Consider the following 22,458-nt stretch of genomic DNA (forward strand, 5'->3'; position numbering starts at 1 on the left):
AAGAAAATGAGTAAGTGCAATAAGTACCTACATACATTTTTCATGTTAAGAGAACGTTATACCCCTGTGCTGTCTTTGTCTTACATACATCATAGCAAATTTACGTTCAGCAGAAAACATTTTGTGATGTTAGCTTTAATATCATTACAGAAAATTTACCAATTGTCATATTTAAAGGCTAAAGCTAAGCACATATTATCTGGGAAATATAAAATGCTTTTATTGATAATATTATCATTTTAAAGTTTTAATATTTTAGATAGCTATAACTATTATTCTAAAATTATATTATCAATAAAAACATATGGCATTTTCTAGATAATATTCTTAGCTTTAAATTTGATACTAAGAAAATTGACTCAAGTATTAAAGCTAACATCACAAAATGTGTTCTGTTGAACGCAAAATTGCTATGATGTGCGTTAGTAAGACAACACATTTCGTACTAGGTATATAACGTCCTCTTAAAAGAAAACAAAACTATTCTGATTGAGTATGTTGATACAATAAAAAACTATTATATCCACTTATAATTTTTATATTATTATTAAAAGGTATATAAAATGTTAATTTTTTTTTTTTGATAAATTGTGTACATATGTTCATAAATTGGGTGACGTCAAACTGGAAAAACTGTACCGTAGATACTTAGAAACTAGATACTTGAAAATTTCAAAATACAAATGTTGTATTAGCATTTTTTTTTCAAATAGTATAATTAAATACAAGGTTCGTTAAAAGTGTATAATAGATATTTGAAATTTTAATTTGGTTGAAATAATATATTTAAATAAAGAATTATTATTTTTATTTTTTCGTAATTCAAAAATATTAAATGTAGGGACTTAAAACTTTTTCATGACTATTATATTTTATCTATTTATCACAATCATATTTTCAAAATATTTAGATTAATTTCAAGATTTAAAGTAAAATAAATTACTTAAATAGCAATACCAAAAACGCTATCATAAAAATAATATTAAATAAATCATGAAATAATATGATATCAAAGTATATAATATGTATTTTGTTATAATATAGAATAATGTATAGACCTTCTTTGATCAACATTTTTCTGTATAATATGTAATAATTTATCATTAAATTCAAGTTTATCACATGCGTATACATTATAAATTGACTTACTTAATGATTAGGTGGTACACTCGAAACCTATTTTGGGCATAACATTATGATTAGGTACCTATCTTTCTCATTTCGTATTTATATTGATAAATATTTTGTTTTTATTTTATCAAAAATCTTAATAATTTAATGCAGTTTTAGCAGCTAGAAAATAATGAAAATATACAACCATTATTTAAACATGTTGATTAATTTATTCGAATAGCCTACTTAACTTACTGGTTTTTTTACATTAAAATATTTAAAATACATAGATAACTTAATTTAATAGTAGTAATACTAACCTACATTTCTCGATAGCCGTTAGAAGAAACAGGGGTAACTTGTATATATATATATATAAAATCATTAAATAAAAAAGTATATATAGTAGGAAGAAAAAGTAAATAAATAGTATTGTTTGAGGCTGTGATATGAAGTTCCAACATCAGTATTAATCATAGTCAAGACCCAATACTACTTAAATGGTCACATTATCATGAAAAATATTCTTATAATATTCACAACTTTAATTTTTTTTTCATCTTTAACTGTTAGTCAATTGTTTCACTCAAACTATGGAGAGTATCAGCAACAAGAAATTCCTTTCAGAGAAAATAGTTTTATAGGTAATAAACCAATATTACGTGAGTATGATTTTGTTGTCATTGGAGCCGGTCCAGGAGGTTGTGTCGTTGCAAACCGTTTATCCGAAGAGAAAAATTGGAGAGTACTGTTATTAGAAGCAGGGCAAGATGAATCTATATACACAGATATACCAGCGGCGCTACAATTTTTAGAAAACACAGATTACAATTGGGGTTATATTGCTGAACCGGCAAAACATGGTTGTTTTGGTTTCAAAGATAATCGTTGTCCGTGGCCAAAAGGAAAAGGCATGGGAGGATCATCAATAATAAATGCCATGTTTTACACAAGAGGAAAAAAAGAAGATTATGATACAATTGCAGCACTAGGAAATGATGGTTGGGCTTATAATGATGTATTGCCATTTTTTTTGAAATCTGAAAACAATTCTATACCAGAATATCAAAACTCACCGTTCCATTCACACAAAGGAAACCTACATGTCGAACGAGTTAGATATCATTCACCACGTGCCGATAAATTTATAGAAGCTGGCGGAGAATTAGGATTAAGAAAAAATATTGACTTTACAGTTGATCCGGAGCATGGAGTATCTCATTTACAACTCACAACATTGCTTGGACATAGAGTAAGTATATATTATTTGTTATTTATGAATAAAATTAATTTAAGTATAATAAGGACACTAGTAGTCGGGTTGTATGAAAAAATTAATTAATTTAATGGTTAAAAAATTTTAATGGACATTTAATTCTGAACAACTAAATTACGTTTAAGGTAAAATTATTTCATTATTTATTCATTAAATGTTTTGTAATTTTTCATATAATCCATCAAATAATAATATAGTACCATTTTTCACTAATTTTTTTGATACTATTTTGTTTCTTCTTAGTATGATGAAATTGTTTTAGTTTGGTAGTAGGTACCCGTAGTAAATTAATTTTATAAGAAAACCCCGAAACGATTTTATATTTAAACATAATTAACGACATTTAATAATGAAATTTTGTTTTAATATTTCATTAATATTATTGTATACCATAATTATTATTTAAAATTTGAACTATCATTTATTAATAATAGAAAATACCAATGTTTTTAAGTTGGCGAATAACTATGTTTAATGTTTATTTATGTATTTGATTTTTACCAGCTAAATAAATATTTTATTGTATAGGTAAGTGCATCCAAAGCCTTTATTCGGCCAGCCAAAAATCGTCAAAATCTTCATGTGGCAATACACAGCAGAGTAACAAGAATACTCATTGATCAAAAAACTAAAAAAGCAATCGGGGTGGAGTTTATAAAAAAGGGAAAAATAAGAACAGTATATTCGAAAAAAGAAGTAATTTTATCTGCTGGACCTATCAATTCACCACAGTTACTAATGTTATCAGGAATTGGACCAAAAGAACACCTGAAACATCACGGTATACCAGTAATCCAAGACTTACCAGTTGGAAAAACTTTACTTGATCACTATGGCACATTGGGTATGTTAACTTCAAATTTAAACTAATAATAATTCTAAATTTTTTAAGTTTAATATCTACATTTTTTTTTATTAAATAAACCTATTTAAAAATTTAATGGGATTCGATTCCAGCTATATATATATATATTTTACTCCAATATATTTATCTAATGCAAATTAAATAAGATGTATCATATTAAATTCAAATATCTGATTTATAAAGTTCTGACTTTGGTAAATTTTGTAGAAATTTGAAATTCAAATACGTACGAAAAAATTGTGCTAATGTATTTTAAATATCTTTATACAAAATATGTAAGACAATTTATATGGAAATTCGTATTAATTTTTAAAGAATTTTGACTCAATGAAAAATTTTTATAGTCATTTATAAAAAAATACTAAAATTTTCAACGTTTATTGTCTATTGTCTATAAATAACTCAAAAAGATTCAAAAGACTATAAAAAATATACTAATCATATGAAATTCAAACATAAATATTTGGTGAAAACTTGAAGTATTTATGATTATTTATAATATTCTCTTTTTATTTCTAAGATATTAATATTGAATACAAGATTGTTATTTATTTTTCATTAGTTATCTACCTATAACCAAAATAAAAATTTTATCGAAAAGTCACATTTATTTTATATGACCACATGAAGTTCACAGTTTAAAAGGTTCATTTAGCAATAAGGGTATTGATAAATTTAGACAATAAAATACAAAATAAATGATAACTGCCCCACCCCCGAAATAATTTTGTTTGTGCATGATTGATTTTGAATTAGAATTTATATTGTAAGACAAAATAAAAATGTATATACGGGGGGTGATTAAAAATCTAAGTGACATGTACAAGCACACAGCTATATACTATATAGATACATATTCTTATTATATAGGTGTATCGCACCAGGTGGCAGGTACTATCCTACTTCTCCATACTTTGATAACTTAACCTGAATATTTTTAACTATTTAGTTTATTGTTGTACAGAGTTAAGTATACAGTGACCCGAACACAATATACATTTAAACTTCTTCAGTCCTGACTCCTGAGCTTACTAAAATTGTACATTTTTTAAAATAACATGATCACTTAACTATTATTATTTTAAACTTAAAAATGTATTGAAAAATATAATATTATATATATATATTTTTTTTTAATATCATAAATAGCTATCAAATTTGAAGTTAATCAAACAGAACCAGCGCTGACGCAAGAAACCATTTCAGACAAGCATTTATTTGAAGAATGGTACAAATATGGCCGAGGACCATTAACAGCACCAGCAGGAGTGGATGGCTTAGGTTATGTAAGGGCGCCATCCGGCAAAGGAATTGAATTGATATTTGGTGCTTTATCAGATGAACCAAATATGTTTTTCATTGCTACTGTGTTGTTACAACCAGACGCCCGTGGAAGCGTAACTTTGAAAAGCAAAAACCCATTGGATCCGCCCATTATGTCCTATGGTTACTATGAAAACAATACTACTGATTTAGAAGACAATGTTTTTGCACTTAAATATGCAGTGAAATTAGTAGAAGAAACACAGGCATTTAAAGATATCGCAGGTAAACTAAGCCCAAAACCGTACCCGAAATGTGTACATCTACCATTTAGGTCGGACGAATATTGGGCTTGTCTATCACAACACCAGACAAATACCTGGCATCATCAATGTAGTACATGCAGGATGGGGGATGTTGTCAACAGCAAGTTACAAGTAATCGGAATTGAAGGTTTAAGAGTAGTGGATTCTTCAATACTTCCGCATATTCCGCACGCACATACTTATGCCCCAACTTTAATGGTTGGTGAAAAAGGGGCAGATATGATTCGAAGCTTTTGGTCAAAATAATTTATTGGAATAAAATATTTATTTGCACTACAAAACAATAATTATTTATTATGTTTAATGTAATTTTATCCTTTATTTATTCTTTTATATATTGTATTCTGTGAGCAGTTGTACATTTGTAGCTATTTAACTATCATTTTTTTTTTAAATAATTAATATAGGCACATTAAAATCATATTATTATATTTTAATTATCACACTATATGTATATTTGACAACTGACAAGTGACAATAGTTCTGTATGTAAAAATAAATAAATTTAATAATATATAAATAATTATTTTTTTAATTTTGTTTTTTACACCAACATCGTTTTAAACAAAAGGGGAAAAGTAAGTTAATACTCTACTTTACAAAGGAAGTCGAGTGTACCTCTAAACAAAAAAAGATCCCAAATGAAGATATTCTGTCAGTGTATATTCCTAATTAGTAATTAAATATGAAAATATGTTTTTCGTGATTTTTTTGATATTAAAGTAATTTATTTTAATATATGGAATAACGGTAGGTTGAAGTAATTTTTGTCGAAAATATTTCCTTTATTTTATTATTATAATTTCTATTATTTATATTTAATAAGTACAGGATCGAGACTTTATGGATTAAATAGGCAATACTATCATAAAACTTATTTAAATATTTTAATAAAGTCATTATGTATATTAAAAAATATATGTAACAGTTTCAAATATCCACAAAAAATAGTTTTGAATTACAACAAAATAACTAAAATTGCTAGTCTTCGTTTAAGTATTTATAAAAATAAATAATAAAAAAATTATATATTTAATGTATATAATATATAGGTATAATTACGCCATCTATGAATAGTCGTAAATACCATTTTGTTCTATATTATATTGATAATAGGTTATAGGTTACATAGGTAAAAGCAATTTTTAAGAAATTTAGTATTCCTGGTATAAGGAGATATAATTTTTTTCATAAAATTTTTTTTATATAGGTACATTTGAAGTAGAAATTGTAACGTACTTTGTCAAAATCACAAACTATTTTGTATAGTTAAAAATACAAATGCATAAAAATTTAAGTTTTGAAAATTTAGAACAAGATTCCTCATAAATATTTCATATTGAAAGCATATAATTTAAAAAATATAAAAAGACAATAATTTTTAGAGATATTTTAAGTTCAATTTTGGACAATTACTAGTTTAAACAATAAATAATGATGTTCTTTATTTTGTTATAATTTATGAATATTAATCACGGGAACATAAACGTTTTAGGTATATTATATTAAAATGCATTTTTCCATATGCAATGACATTTTTTATTTATTTTAAGATAATATTTAATTGTGTTTACTGTTTTAAGGTAGCTACAGAACTATGTTATTATTACATTTTGAGTTATATAAATTGTTATTATATTATTATAATAATTAAATAGTAATAATAAAGATGATAAATTAAATATTTTCTGAAAAAAATATGTCAACTTAAATACTAAAAGTAAAATAAATGATTTTAAAACTAACTAGGTATTTATAAAAAAAAAAACATTATTAAATATACCTATATTAGGCATAACATAATGATTAACTTCCTATTTTTCTGTTTTTTTATTTATATTTAAAACTATTTTAATTTTATTTAATCAAGAATCTTAATAATTTAATGCAGTTTTAGAAACTGGAAAATATTAAAAATATACAAACATTTGTTTAACCATTTTGAATTATTTATTCGAATAGCCTACTTAACTTACTGGTTTTTTTACATTAAAATATTTAAAATACGCAGATAACTTCATGTAATAGTAGTAATACTAACCTACATTTCTTGATTGCCATGAGAAGAAACATGGGTAAATTGCATAAAAATTTAAAAACCATTAAATAAAAAAGTATATATAGTAGGGAGGAGAAAAAGTAAATAAATGGTATTGTTCGTGGTTCTAACACGAAGTTCTGACATCAGTATTAATTAAAGCCAAGACCCATCGCTACTTAGACTGTCACGTCATCATGAAAAATATTCTTATAATATTCACAACTTTAATTTTTTTTTCATCTTTAACTGTTAGTCAATTGTTTCACTCAAACTATGGAGAGTATCAGCAACAAGAAATTCCTTTCAGAGAAAACAGTTTTATAGATAATAAACCAATATTAAGTGAGTATGATTTTGTTGTCATTGGAGCCGGTCCAGGAGGTTGTGTCGTTGCAAACCGTTTATCCGAAGAGAAAAATTGGAGAGTACTGTTATTAGAAGCAGGGCAAGATGAATCTATATACACAGATATACCAGCGGCGCTACTATATTTACAAGAAACAGATTATAATTGGGGTTATAATGCTGAGCCGGCAAAACATGGTTGTTTTGGTTTCAAAGATAATCGTTGTCCGTGGCCAAAAGGAAAAGGCATGGGAGGATCATCAATAATAAATGCCATGTTTTACACAAGAGGAAAAAAAGAAGATTATGATACAATTGCAGCACTAGGAAATGATGGTTGGGCTTATAATGATGTATTGCCATTTTTTTTGAAATCTGAAAACAATTCTATACCAGAATATCAAAACTCACCGTTCCATTCACACAAAGGAAACCTACATGTCGAACGAGTTAGATATCATTCACCACGTGCCGATAAATTTATAGAAGCTGGCGGAGAATTAGGATTAAGAAAAAATATTGACTTTACAGTTGATCCGGAGCATGGAGTATCTCATTTACAACTCACAACATTGCTTGGACATAGAGTAAGTATATATTATTTGTTATTTATGAATAAAATTAATTTAAGTATAATAAGGACACTAGTAGTCGGGTTGTTTGAAAAAATTGATTAATTTAATGGTCAAAAAAATTTAATGGTCCAATCTTGAACAACTAAATCACGTTTAAGGTAAAATTATTTCATTATTTATTCATTAAATGTTTTGTAATTTTTCATATAATCCATCAAATAATAATATAGTACCATTTTTCACTAATTTTTTTGATACTATTTTGTTTCTTCTTAGTATGATGAAATTGTTTTAGTTTGGTAGTAGGTACCCGTAGTCAATTAATTTTATAAGAAAACCCCGAAACGATTTTATATTTAAACATAATTAACGACATTTAATAATGAAATTTTGTTTTAATATTTCATTAATATTATTGTATACCATAATTATTATTTAAAATTTGAACTATCATTTATTAATAATAGAAAATACCAATGTTTTTAAGTTGGTGAATAACTATGTTTAATGTTTATTTATGTATTTGATTTTTACCAGCTAAATAAATATTTTATTGTATAGGTAAGTGCATCCAAAGCCTTTATTCGGCCAGCCAAAAATCGTCAAAATCTTCATGTGGCAATATACAGCAGAGTAACAAGAATACTCATTGATCAAAAAACTAAAAAAGCAATCGGGGTGGAGTTCATAAAAAAGGGAAAAATAAGAACAGTATATTCGAAAAAAGAAGTAATTTTATCTGCTGGACCTATCAATTCACCACAGTTACTAATGTTATCAGGAATCGGACCAAAAGAGCACTTAGAGCATCATGGTATACCAGTAATCCAAAATTTACCAGTAGGACAACATTTAGAAGATCACTATGGCACATTGGGTATGTTAATTTTAAATTTCAAGTAATAATAATGTTATATCTTTTAGAGTTTGGGGTCTAATTTTTTTTTTTTAAATATCCATTTCAAATCTTAACGGTACTCGATATTTTTTACTATAATATATGGAATATATTTATCAGGGGGTCCAACTCATGGTCCTCAAAGCGTTTATTTTTGCTTCCCCCCTAACAATTAAATTAATTTTTTTTTATTAATTAAAAATTAAAATCACAATAATATTATAATTATTACTATTCCCAATATAACGAAATTGTTCTCTTGAAATTTTATCATTATTTGGAAGTACGTGTATTTGTAAATTGGCCATTTTCTACAATGAATTTCATAGAGTCTAAATCAAGAAACCGTATTCACGATAGATCTTTAGAATCGTGCATCAGATTAGCCACCACAGGGTGTTCAATTGATATTAAAAAATTGGCTTCTGAAAAACAAAGCAATCATCGTATTAATTAATTTTAATTATAAGTAACTTAATCTGTAATGTAATAATTTGTGCATTATATAAAATAAAACATGAATAGGTAATAATATAATTTTTTTTCTTCTGGTCGGTCTATTTGTGAATGTGTAAATTGACCCACCAACTATAAAAGGTTGGACTACTTAGTACCCTGACCTATATAATGCTAATTGATAATCCTAGTTAGCAGATAAAATAAATATGAAAATATTATTAAAATCTCTATGAAGTTTTTTACTTGAAAATCAACGCTTGAATTGGGAGCATAGGGCGACAGAGCTCCTCTGCCATTTTATTATTTATTTTTTTTTTTTTGAGTACCCCAATTATATTTTTTCACTGAAATGGTGGGACAGCATTAACATGTCCAAAATAATTTTTATTAAAATGTGGATTTTAATTTACGTAAATTATACAACGGATTTTACAATTTTTAATATCAAAAATAATACTTATTAATTTTATCATGTATTTAGTATATTGAATAAATTATGTATGCTGTTTATTTTTTATTTAGTACTGTAACATGTAGGACTTTGGTATTACTATCAAAATATACTAGATTTGGAATTGAAATATCTGAATATCTGTGTAGCTGAAAAGTTTTATTCAAAATATAAATAATGTTGTTGAGGGAGAAGCCCCCCACGGGTCTGTGTTAAGTAATTGTGTACTTGAGAATCAGTTTTAAATCGTCGGATTAAGCTACTCTGCTTAATTTTTCCCAATTTTCAATGAAAATTTCCATCAATAATTTAAATTTAATTCTTTACCCTACAAAAATTGTGTTTAAAATTTTAATAATATTGAACTTTAAAAAAAAAGGGCGTATCAATCTGTTGTGTATTATGGACACGTAATATTGAGTGGATAACTGTAATTGAAGTGTTAAATTTGAATTGAATGATATATTATTACATACGAAAAACGATTCTAAATAAAGGTGGTCTGTCAGCCTATATTATTAATAATTATATTTCATGATATTACATATAGGTATATTTTTTTATATTACTATTAAAGTCATCTATTTTAATATTAGTATTACGGTAGGTTGATTTAATTTTAGCATTTATTTATTATTAGTATTTAATTATTTTAATATTATATATTTTCATTAATGTTATTAACTTTCGAGTTAATACCAGCTTACAGTAAAACAATGTGAATAGGTCTATAATATAAATAAATAGCATCTAATCTCCATATTTTAAAAATGACATTAAATATAGTAAAATAATATATTAATACATATTATTATTATTTATTATTAATAATTAATAACATAATTGCACAATATATTCATAATGTTCTAAGACTACGAATAATATTTTGGAATTATAACGAAAAATCATTTTTCATTTTTGTCAAACATGTGATTTTATTTGATTATCTTATTTTAACTATGTACTCCAAATATATCTATAAAAAATAATTAAGATTTCATAATTAATAGATTTTTAAATTTTTTAGTTTTAGCATGAAATATCTACTTATAATATACATTGTATCTATTCAATTTTTATATTTTAACTATAAAAATTTAAGTTTTTATAACTTTTTGTGATTTTGATGAATTTTGTAAAAATGTGTAATTCAAATCAGGTATTGTAAACTTTATGTATTTTCCGGTTTCGGTTGGATTTTTCAAAAAAAAATTCCCTAGGTTTTAGTTTTAATCATAAACCTTAAAAATATGAAACTGAGGTTGCGGTTATGGTTGTGATTAATACCGGTTATAACCTATTACCTACCAAAAAGTTTTTTGTAATTAAAATGTTAAGTGATTTTACAATTTTTGCCATATCATTAATAAATTTAATATAATTCATTGTTATTTATTGGCATAAACATATTATAATAATGTTTATGTAAAAAGTATTTCACTTAATTAGCGGTTTTTTTCGGTAATTTGTTTTCCAAGAACCTAAACAAGGACTTACTGTTAATTATAGGATATACAAATATTAACATAGTTTTCTATTACACCATTCGTTTTAAATTTTCAAGAGTTAATTATAAAAATTCAGCATTTTTAAACTATAAAATGACATGTCAATTTTCGTGATTTTGAAGAGTTTGGTTAAAATAATGTGAACTTGAAATGCTTATTTAAAAAAAAAACATGATTTCACGACTTAAGTTTTTTTAATTGCTGACATATAAACATAATATGCAAGATTTTAAATTAAATTATAAAGGTTTTTGACCACACCTACAAATTTTTATCAACACTAAAATAAAAAATAAAAATACGGACAAGTGGGTATCGCTCTGATGTATAGTAAAGATGGAGAGTAGGTCACTACAATGGATGTATAAAATTTGAATGAAATGACAGGTATCATTATATACGAAAAGCGATTCTGAACAGAGTTGGTTTGTCAGTCTAGAATAATTAGTAGGATACATTATGTTATTATTACCTATATTTAAATTGTAATGTATCGTTGTTTTACGCGATTTCGTAAAACATTAAATTTCATACGCTCACAAAATGTTTGCTATATTAACAGTGGAGTTCTTTTATACAATTATTTGAAGGAAAACCTTGTATTAGGTTTTTTAACCTTAGGTATAAATCACAAAAATTTTATGAATTTTCAACTTCAAAGTTCCTTACAAATTTTCGTGATTTTGATATATTTCGTAAACATTTGAACTTTTAATTCTTATAAACAAAAATTGTGACAAACTATTTTTGATTTTTTTTAATACGATAAGGACAACTGATAATAAACCTTGTATTAAATTTTAAAGATTTTTTGGAAAGCCAAATTTTTTTTATTAGCATTTCAAGAAAAACAATTTAGAAAAATCAAAAATTTCAATTGTCAGCAAATAGCTTAAAAAAAGTCAAAATATTTTGAAAATATAAATATTAGAGTGGTCCTTATTTTTGAACTTTGAAATTGTTGATGTAGGACCCCCTCAAATTTTCATTGTGATAAAAAATAATTTTGGTTAATTTTGGTCGGGACTACTCACTCCCTGCCCGTGCCCTTGGGGGGTTGAAAAATAGCCAACAAAGGTAGTTTTGTTATTTTTTCGACCTAACTAAATAAATATGATACTTAACAAAAAAATGCATAAAGCTTAAATTATAGAACATAAAAGAACAATATTTTTGATTTTTTTAACAAAATTGACAAATTTTAGTTATTCAAATATATTTATTGGAAAAATAGAATTATAAAAAATATATTTGTATAAAAATTATACAAAACTATATTTCCTAATAAAATGTTTATATCTAAAATGTTCATTGAATCCTTCAATTCATTGTTGGAGTCAAATTTATTAAATATTATAAATATTATAATCAAAAAACGGTAATTTGCCATTATACTCGTATACATAAAAAAAAATATGGTAATTTGGTAATTAAAACTAAATCAAAACATATTTTAATGCAATTTATACACTTAATACTTCAATATATATTAAACAAATTATTATTAACTATTTATTCTTTTATGTTTTGACTGATATATCAATATCAAAAAAAGCCAAAGCAACCGATTCAGGACTTAAATACCATAAATGATTTTTAAATTTATTAAATGCAATTCTTCATATACTTTCATCATTTATTTTATAGTTATAAAGTTTTTATAGTAAAATTAAGATCATTATAAGGTGCGGTCGAAGCTAATGTTGCAGCAAACCCTGCTTCAATATATACAAAGAACAAAAATATTCAAATGTTACATAATCCTTTCTCGTTTGTTTTGGTTAACTTAAGTTTATAGCGAAATAAATATAGTACATTTTTTTCCAAAAGTCATTCCAATAATATATATTTACCATTTAGTCGACCAGTATTTACCACAATTGTATCGAAAATTAATGTTTTTATACATTTGTGATTATTCCTATTTAATAATGTATGATTAATTGCAGATAATATAGTCTTATGCAGAATAACCTGCATGTCTTTGTAATTCTCTTCATTCATTGTTTAACAAGTCTACTTTATTAATACAATTTTTTCCGTTTTAGTTAGTATTCATGTTTTCTTCCAAAATATGAACCTCTTTAATTACAAACTTTGCACTATCTCTTACATTAAGTTTTACAACGTATAGAATGCAGTTTGGAAAATAAAGTTTTTAATATTTGAATATTGGACGGTAATTTGCTTACAGTTATTTCATTGGTATAACGGTCGACTAAATATATTTTATCACGTCACATACGTAAATAGAGAGGGCTTGGTTAGGCTTAGCCCACTATTCAACCTCTCAAGCCCCCTAAAATGAAATAGGAATTGAAAATAGGCAAGTTATTGAAAATGTTGGTATTGATAATTTTAATATACTTTCTTGCTTATTAAGGGTGAAGGTGTAGTGCCATAATCCATTCTCTCGGTTAAACATTTTAACTGTGAGCTTGAGGTTTGAGCTCACTCAATTTAATGACTCTAGCTACGTCTATGATCCTAGTAGTCATTATTAGTCTTAAAAAGAATAGCAAATACAAATAAGTATTAAACTATTAAACATATAGAACGAAATTAGAGCTGCAAAAAATTAAACAACGTGACAACGTCGGAACACTAATACTAAACTACATGTATTTATTTAGTTAGGTCGAAAAAATAATAAAACTACCCTTGTTGGCTATTTTTCAACCCCTAGAGGCACGGGAAAGGATTGAGTAGTCACGACCAAAATTAACCAAAATTATTTTCTTTTCATAATGAAAAAAGTGAGGGAGTCCTACATTAAAATAATAAATATTTTTTTCTTACCTCTATAAATAAGGACCACTCTAATAAATATTAATATTTTTCACCAAACATAAATATTTGCTGAAAATTTCAAGTATTTACAATGATTCGTTTTTGAGTTACAACAAAATAAAAAAATCGGTTTTGGCAAAAACTGGTTATGCCTAAAAATTCCCGTTTTTCCGTTATATTTTTAGGGTTTTTGCTGACGCTTTTTACCCCCCTCCCAAGTACCAACTTGATTCAATTTCCTTTTCAAAGAGTGGCTAAAGTTAAAAATATAAGTACTAATACTACTCTAAAACGTGATGACAGACACAAATATAAAAAAATAATCGTAAAAAAAACACATATCATTGTAAAACCAATACATTCATCACTCCGTTCAGAATCTAAAATTATATACAGGGCATGATTAAGTAACTGAAGGACCTATTATACACGCATACAGTTATAAATTTATAATATACATTATAAAGATACAGATTTTTTATTATATAATATGTATAATCTGTATTGCACCATGTGGCAGGTACTACCCTAGTTCTGTATTCCAATTAATTTAACTAAATATTTTTAACTATTTGGTATATTACTGTAAATAGTAAAGTGTACAGTAGAACCGAGTGTAATACGCATTCAAACTCTTTTTATCTTGACTTCTGAGATTACAATTGAAAAATTGTACATTTTTAAAATAACATGATCACTTAACTATTATTATTTTAAACTTAAAAATGTATTGAAAAATATAATATTATATATATATATTTTTTTTTAATACCATAAATAGCTATCAAATTTGAAGTTAATCAAACAGAACCAGCGCTGACGCAAGAAACCATTGCAGACAAGCATTTATTTGAAGAATGGTACAAATATGGCCGAGGACCATTAACAGCACCAGCAGGAGTGGATGGCTTAGGTTATGTAAGGGCGCCATCCGGCAAAGGAATTGAATTGATATTTGGTGCTTTATCAAATGAACCAAATATGTTTTTCATTGCTACTGTGTTGTTACAACCAGACGCCCGTGGAAGCGTAACTTTGAAAAGCAAAAACCCATTGGATCCGCCCATTATGTCCTATGGTTACTATGAAAACAATACTACTGATTTAGAAGACAATGTTTTTGCACTTAAATATGCAGTGAAATTAGTAGAAGAAACACAGGCATTTAAAGATATCGCAGGTAAACTAAGCCCAAAACCGTACCCGAAATGTGTACATCTACCATTTAGGTCGGACGAATATTGGGCTTGTCTATCACAACACCAGACAAATACCTGGCATCACCAATGTGGTACATGCAGGATGGGGGACGTTGTCAACAGCAAGTTACAAGTAATCGGAATTGAAGGTTTAAGAGTAGTGGATTCTTCAATACTTCCGCATATTCCGCACGCACATACTTATGCCCCAACTTTAATGGTTGGTGAAAAAGGGGCAAATATGATTCGAAGCTTTTGGTCAAAATAATTTATTAGAATAAAATATTTATTTGCACTACAAAACAATAATTATTATTAGTTGTACCTATTTAATTATCATTGTATTTAAATAATTAATATAGGTACATTAAAATCATATTATTGTATTTTAATTATCAAACTATAGATCTATTATATTTGACAAGTGACAATAGTTCTTTATGAAAAAATAAATACACTTAGAATTATATAAATAATTGTTTTTTTAATTCCGTGTTTTACACTAACATCATTTTAAATAAAAGGGGAGAAGTAAGTTACCACTCTACTTTACAGTAGTAGTTGAGTGTATTTCGTCAGTGAAAAGGTTACTATAAAGGATGTGTTAAATTTGTATTCAATAATAAATCATTGCAAACAAAAAACAATCCTGAGCGGAAATGGTCAGTCAGTTTATATTACTAATTAATAATTAAATATAAATATACGTTTTGCTTGATTTTTTTGATATTATAATTATTTGTTTTACTATTGATATAACGGTAGGTAAGAGGAATTTTTGTCGATAATATTTCCTTTATTTTATTATTATAATTTCTATTATTTCTATTTTATAAGTACATAATTTTAATTAACTTTTAAGTAAACAATAGTATTTACAATATCGACTTATCGTAGAAATATGGGTTTGAGACTTCGTGGTTTAAATATAGGCAATACTATCATAAAATTAATTTAAATATTTTGAAAAATTCATTATGTGTATTATAAAATATATGTAACAGTTTCAAATATCTACAAATAATATTTTTAAATTACAACAAAATAACTAAAATTTCTATTTTACGTTTAAGTATTTATATAAAGAAATAATATAAAATGGTATATGGTATATTTAACATTATTAAAGAGGTATAATTACAATCTAGGAAGACTCGTGTATACCTATTTGGCTCTATATATTGCCGATAGGTTACAGGTTACATAGTTAAAAGCAATATTTAAGAAATGTAGGATTCTTATTTCCTAGTATAAGGAGTGATAAAATTCTTTTCATATAATTTTTTTTATATACATTTAAAGTTAAAATTGTAACGAACTTTGTCAAAATCACAAACTATTTTGTAGTTAAAAATACATATGCATAAAAATTTAAGTTTTGAAAATGTAAAACAAGATTCCTCGTAAATACTTCATATTGAAACCATTTAATTTAAAAAATATAAAAATACAACAGTTTTTTAAGACATTTTTAAATTCAAATTCGGACGAATTACTAGTTTAAACAATGAGTCAATGAATAATGATGTTAATTATTTTGTAATAATTTATAAATATTAATCGCAAGGACATAAAACTTTTAGCTATATTATAAATTTTATATTATTATTATGAATTTTTCTATATGCAATGACATTTTTGATTTATTTTAAGATAATATTTATTTGTGTTTACTGTTTTATAGTTACAGAACTATGTTATTACATTTTGAATTATATAAATTGTTATTATATTATAGTATAAATATATACCTATGATTATAATAATTATTACTAATAATAAATAGGTAATAAATAAAATATTTTCTGAAAAAAATATGTCAACTTAAACAGCAAATCAACAACTATAATACTAAATGTTAAATAAATTATCTTAAAACTAGGTATATTTAAAAAAAACCATTATAAAATGTACTTCGTGAATGGTGATATATGTTAACAAACAGTTTCCGCTCACAATCGTTTTTCATATATAATGACTCATGAATGACATATCGTTGAATTTAAATTTAACACACCCATAATAGGGACCCATTCAACTACAAGGTAATTTAGAGTAGAGCGGTACTTGCTTATCTACCTTTATTTCAATTGAATTACTTATTTTGCTTCGATAATTTGGCCATTAGTGTTATTATCGCTACTTATATAAATTAAAGAATGCAATCATTGATTATAATTAGCAGTATAATTTAATTAATATTTATTATCAATAGTTAATTTTTAAAAAAATTTGAGGGACAAAATTAATGATAGTGACATTTTGACAATAATTCGATATACAGGTATTAGTTTGTAAAAGATAGTTATAACTGCGGAAACAGTTTTTGAATAGATTTTCTTTACGTACAATAATTTATTATTGAATATTCTTGTGTAACATTTTAAGAAAAATATTAAAAATTTGATACTATAAAATCAAGTAAAAAATATAAAGTCAAATAACCTACATTTCAAAGATCAAAACCATAATACAACTTAGTTTATACAGATATTAAAAGAAATCTGTAAACCGTATAGGTAAAATTAATTTAAATACAATATTTCTTTATCAAAATTGTATAGGACTGGTAGGAGTAATATAAATTAGCAAAATATAAAGTACTTTCCTGCTATAAATAGTGGAGACGTTGACTTACAGAAAACAGTTTCGATGAAAATTTTGATATTGATATTACTAGAGTTTTTTTTTTTATTACAAAGTGAAATGACAATAATTGTCAATTGATAGTAATCATAATATTACCTATGCTAGTTTCATAATGAATGTTGTACAATTTACTATCGTATTTTTTATTTCGTTTACACCTTCAATACGCTCTCAATTTTACCAGTTAAAGTATGGACCATATCAGGAACACGGGATTCCATTTAGGGAAAACAATTTTGTAGGTAATAGGCCTATATCGCGTGAGTATGATTTTATTGTGATTGGAGCTGGTGCTGGAGGCTGTGTGGTGGCAAATCGTTTATCTGAACAATCAAATTGGTCAGTGCTATTATTGGAAGCAGGACAAGACGAGACTTTATACACAGATATACCAGGAGCAGCAAACTTACTGCAAAATACAAGTTATAATTGGGGCTATACCGCTGAACCAGTTAAAAACGGCTGTTTAGGTTTTAAGAATAAGCGATGTCCTTGGCCAAAAGGAAAAGGCATGGGCGGATCGTCTGTCATAAACGCTTTGCTCTACACAAGGGGAACAAAGGAAGATTATGATACGATTGCGGCACTAGGAAATCCTGGTTGGGCTTACAAAGATGTATTACCCTATTTTTTAAAATCTGAAAACAATTCTATACCAGAATATCAAAACTCATCTTTCCATTCACAAAACGGAATTTTACATGTTGAACGAGTACGTTATCTTTCACCACTTGTTGACATGTTTATCGAAGCCGGAGTTGAATTGGGATTACAAAAAGATATTGATTATACAATTAATCAAGAACATGGTGTATCACGTTCTCAAGTCACAACAATAAATGGACGCCGAGTAAATATACATATACCCAATACCTATAATATAGGCACATGGGTATATAGTATCAGTTATTTTATGATACACAAATAAACCATATATCCTGCCAGTGGTGTAGCCAGGATTTTTTTTAGGGGGTGGGGTTCTGTAATAAAATAAAATCAACCTACAACCGTGATACAATAATAAAATAATTGAATGATAATGATTATTATCACCAATGCGGTCGGTAATGTGAATTCGGTATAACAAAATACATTTTACCACGACCAAATCATTGTATTCCTATATTATAAACATTATATTTTTGATATAAATACGGTTGAAGGAGGGGTGTCCAACACCTAACCCCCCCCTGGCTACGCCACTGTCCCCTGCATATAACAGGTTTACTTGGAAACAGTTTTTATAATTTAACTAAAATCTTATATTTACGAAATATTGCTATTGTCGTTATTTATGATAACTCGCAGGTAAATATTTTTTTGAAGGAATTCTAATTTTATTTTTAAAATAATACGTATTGTTAAAATTTACCGAACACGAAACGATCAAGTAGGTAGGCATTTTCTACTATATTTTTTAATTTCAACAAAAATCGTGTATAATTTTCGTTCTCTATTTTTAATAAGTAATAATAACTAATTAATAATTTTTCAGATTTAGGACTGGTAAAATAATCATATTAATGTTAGTATTTATAGTAAAAAATATTGGTTGTGTTGTTTATGTTGTTTATGATTAAAAAAATTTATTTTATAAATCAATAATTAAGCAAATAATAAAAATGTATATCAATGTACGATAATTCTTGCATAACATATAATCGATTAACCTTTTTTGTTTATAATTTTCGATTCTGAGCAGAACGATGAATGTATTGATTATACAATTATGTGAGGTTTTTCTTGTATGTATACACGATAAGTATTCAGTAAAATACTTCGATTTTAAATGTTGAGTGAAGTTTTTGATAGAAAATTGGATCTAATATTTTGTATTTTAAAATGGTGAAATTTAAATTTAATAACCAGTAATTTTCTTTAAATGGAAAAAAAAATCAAGCAAAAACAGAAATTTTCACACAAATCCAATTTTTGATAAAATCAATTTTGTTTTTATAGTACAGGTAACTCGAAAATAAATAACCATACTTCAAATATTCACCAAATATTCATATTATTATTTTCTATTTACGGTAAAAATATCAAAATATTTTGTAGTTATAAACTATAAAATAAAAAAATAATACAGCTAATAATAAAACTTACAAAAAATACATTCATATATATACTGTATAGGTATCATTGAATTCAAATAAAATTTAATGCACCCATAAAAGTCTCATTCGACACCTAATGTAAAGCAAAGTGGTACCCGCTTGCCTATCTTATTTATTTTTTATTTTAAGTTGTAGGTATATACCTAATTTGGTATTTATTAATTTGTTCTTTTTGTGCCCTTGCTTTTCAAACTAATATATGTATCACTATTCACTTTGTTTATTTTTTTAAATGCTCCAATATGTGATTTCCATATCTACATTACAATTGTTCTATAATTTACTTACTTTGAAATATTTTACTTTTACCATTTCCTATGAATAATAATAATAATGATATGGTAATTTTTTTATATAGTATATTTACAAAAAACAAAGAGATTACGACTGAGATAAAAAAAATAACTTTTAATTATGATAGCTTGATAAATGTAGTAAATGTGTTGAATACAATTTATAATGACAATATGTATAGGAATAATTTGAAAAGAATATAATATGATAGATGACGACTGACGAATAGTATAACTATAAGGACTTGTGATACTAGTGAAAAATATTCGAAAATGGGAAAATTGAACGAGATAAGAGCGACTTACCAGCTTTATATAATTAAAATCTGAAACAAAACTAGAAAAAAATTTTATTTGCAAGTATTTTTATTTTATATCATCTTCAATAATTATGATACTGTATTTTTATTATTTAAGATATATTCATCCACAATCTATGTATAAGTTGACATGAGAATCGTGTGTTAATTAGGTTGCAAATAGTTTAAACATTTTGCATTGTTTGGAACCGATGAAATATCGAAAGGGAAAAAATAGAGGTAGGCTATATAGAAGTAGTTACGTGAAGGTAATTTCTATCTATTAAGACTTGAATTATTGTAGTGATAATTATTGGTAATGAATTATATAACTCTAATTGCAAATCAGTTGCAAAACATTGGCACTGATTTTCACGGAAATATAAATATTTGTGTTTCATTTTAATATAAATATAATAGTAAGTTGTTTTGTTGTAGGTAAGTGCATCAAAAGCATTTATACACCCGGCTAAAGATCGTCAAAACTTACATATAGCAATATTAAGCCAAGTAACAAAAATACTTATTGATCCAAAAACTAAAAAAGCAATCGGGGTGGAGTTTATTAAAAAGGGAAAAGTCAGAACAGTATATTCTAAAAAAGAAGTAATTTTATCAGCTGGACCCATCAATTCACCGCAGTTACTAATGTTATCAGGGATCGGACCAAAAGAGCACTTAAGGCATCACGGTATATCAGTTATTCAAGATTTACCAGTAGGACAACATTTACATGAACACTATGGTTTAATCGGTATAACTAATTATTTAACATAAAACCAGCTTTGATATTAAAAATTGTCAATTAAAAAAATTATTTTATGTCTTAACATATTTATATGCTGATTACAATATTTAGTGCACAAGTTATCAAGACTGAAAGTTGTAAATAATTTAATTGAAATAAAATATAACATGTATAATATCATATTAATTAATAATTATATTACAATATTGTATTTGTTGTTTAGGTTTGGAATTCATAGTAAATCGAACGGGTCCGGTTCTGACTGAACAAAGTGTATCAGATCCTTATTTATTTGATGAATGGTTCAAGTATGGCCGAGGACCACTCACTGTTCCACTAGGACGAGAAGGTGTAGCATACATAAGATCACCAGCAGGAAAAGAACATGAACTAGTATTAACACCAATAACGGATAAACCAAATGTTTTCTACATTAATACATTTTTGTTACAACCTGTCGCTCGGGGAAGCGTGACTCTAAAAAACAATAACCCAATTCACCCACCTATTATGTCCTTTGATTATTACAACAACAGTACTGACCTTGAAGAAAATATATTTGCCGTTAAATATGCAGTGAAATTTGTAGAAGAAACACGGGCATTTCAGAGTGTAGCGGCTAAATTGAACCCAGTACCATACCCAAAATGTGAACATTTGCCATTTAAATCTGACAATTATTGGGCTTGCGTACTAATACACGTGACGAGTACTTCAAATCACCACTGCGGTACGTGTAGAATGGGAGATGTCGTTAACGAAAACTTACAAGTAATTGGAATCGATGGATTGAGAGTTGTGGATTCATCTGTATTTCCACACATTCCAAGTACACATACTTATGCTCCAACATTAATGGTTGGTGAAAAGGGAGCAGATATGATTCGAAGTTATTGGTCAAAATAATATGAGTGAATTATTAATTAAATTAATGTGAAATTAAGGGTTTTGAAACTAATGACTTTATAATTATTATAGTAAAATAAACATTGCTTTATTGCAAACGCATAATAAATCAGTTTTTTATCTAAGAGGACGTTATATTTTATACCCTCATGTGTTGTCTCTGTCCTACTAACTTACATCATAGCATATTTGCGTTCAACAGAACACATTTTGTGATATTAGCTTTAATATTGGATTCAATTTTCTTAGTATTAAATTTAAAGCTAAGAATATTATCTAGAAAATATCATATGATTTTATTAATAATATAATTTTAAAATAAGTTATAGTTATCTAA

General features: G+C 26.1%; 2 protein-coding genes across 5 annotated transcripts; both read left to right on the forward strand.

The window, feature by feature from the left end:
- The first annotated feature begins 1,559 nt into the window (after positions 1–1,559).
- On the forward strand, positions 1,560–15,544 carry LOC113552958 (glucose dehydrogenase [FAD, quinone]-like). 3 transcript variants are annotated; one of them, XM_026956022.1, is made up of 3 exons: positions 1,560–2,365; positions 2,918–3,233; positions 14,692–15,542. In XM_026956022.1, the coding sequence occupies exons 1-3, from the start codon at positions 1,628–1,630 to the stop codon at positions 15,375–15,377; spliced, it is 1,740 nt and encodes a 579-aa protein (XP_026811823.1). In that variant the 5' UTR covers positions 1,560–1,627; the 3' UTR covers positions 15,378–15,542. The 3 variants fall into 3 exon arrangements, with proteins under 3 accessions (XP_026811823.1, XP_026811820.1, XP_026811822.1); XM_026956019.1 differs by lacking the exon at positions 14,692–15,542 and adding an exon at positions 4,404–5,269; XM_026956021.1 differs by lacking the exons at positions 1,560–2,365; positions 2,918–3,233 and adding exons at positions 7,019–7,816; positions 8,366–8,681 and having other exon boundaries at positions 14,692–15,544.
- Positions 15,545–17,803: 2,259 nt separating this feature from the next.
- LOC113553463 (glucose dehydrogenase [FAD, quinone]-like) lies at positions 17,804–22,304 on the forward strand. Of its 2 annotated transcripts, none has more exons than XM_026956798.1 (3): positions 17,804–18,608; positions 20,906–21,158; positions 21,439–22,304. In XM_026956798.1, the coding sequence occupies exons 1-3, from the start codon at positions 17,871–17,873 to the stop codon at positions 22,119–22,121; spliced, it is 1,674 nt and encodes a 557-aa protein (XP_026812599.1). In that variant the 5' UTR covers positions 17,804–17,870; the 3' UTR covers positions 22,122–22,304. The 2 variants fall into 2 exon arrangements, with proteins under 2 accessions (XP_026812599.1, XP_026812598.1); XM_026956797.1 differs by having other exon boundaries at positions 20,906–21,221; positions 21,439–22,302.
- The last annotated feature ends 154 nt before the right edge of the window (positions 22,305–22,458 follow it).

This window comes from Rhopalosiphum maidis, chromosome 2 (genome assembly GCF_003676215.2).
Source record: "Rhopalosiphum maidis isolate BTI-1 chromosome 2, ASM367621v3, whole genome shotgun sequence".
NCBI lineage: Eukaryota > Metazoa > Arthropoda > Insecta > Hemiptera > Aphididae > Rhopalosiphum > Rhopalosiphum maidis.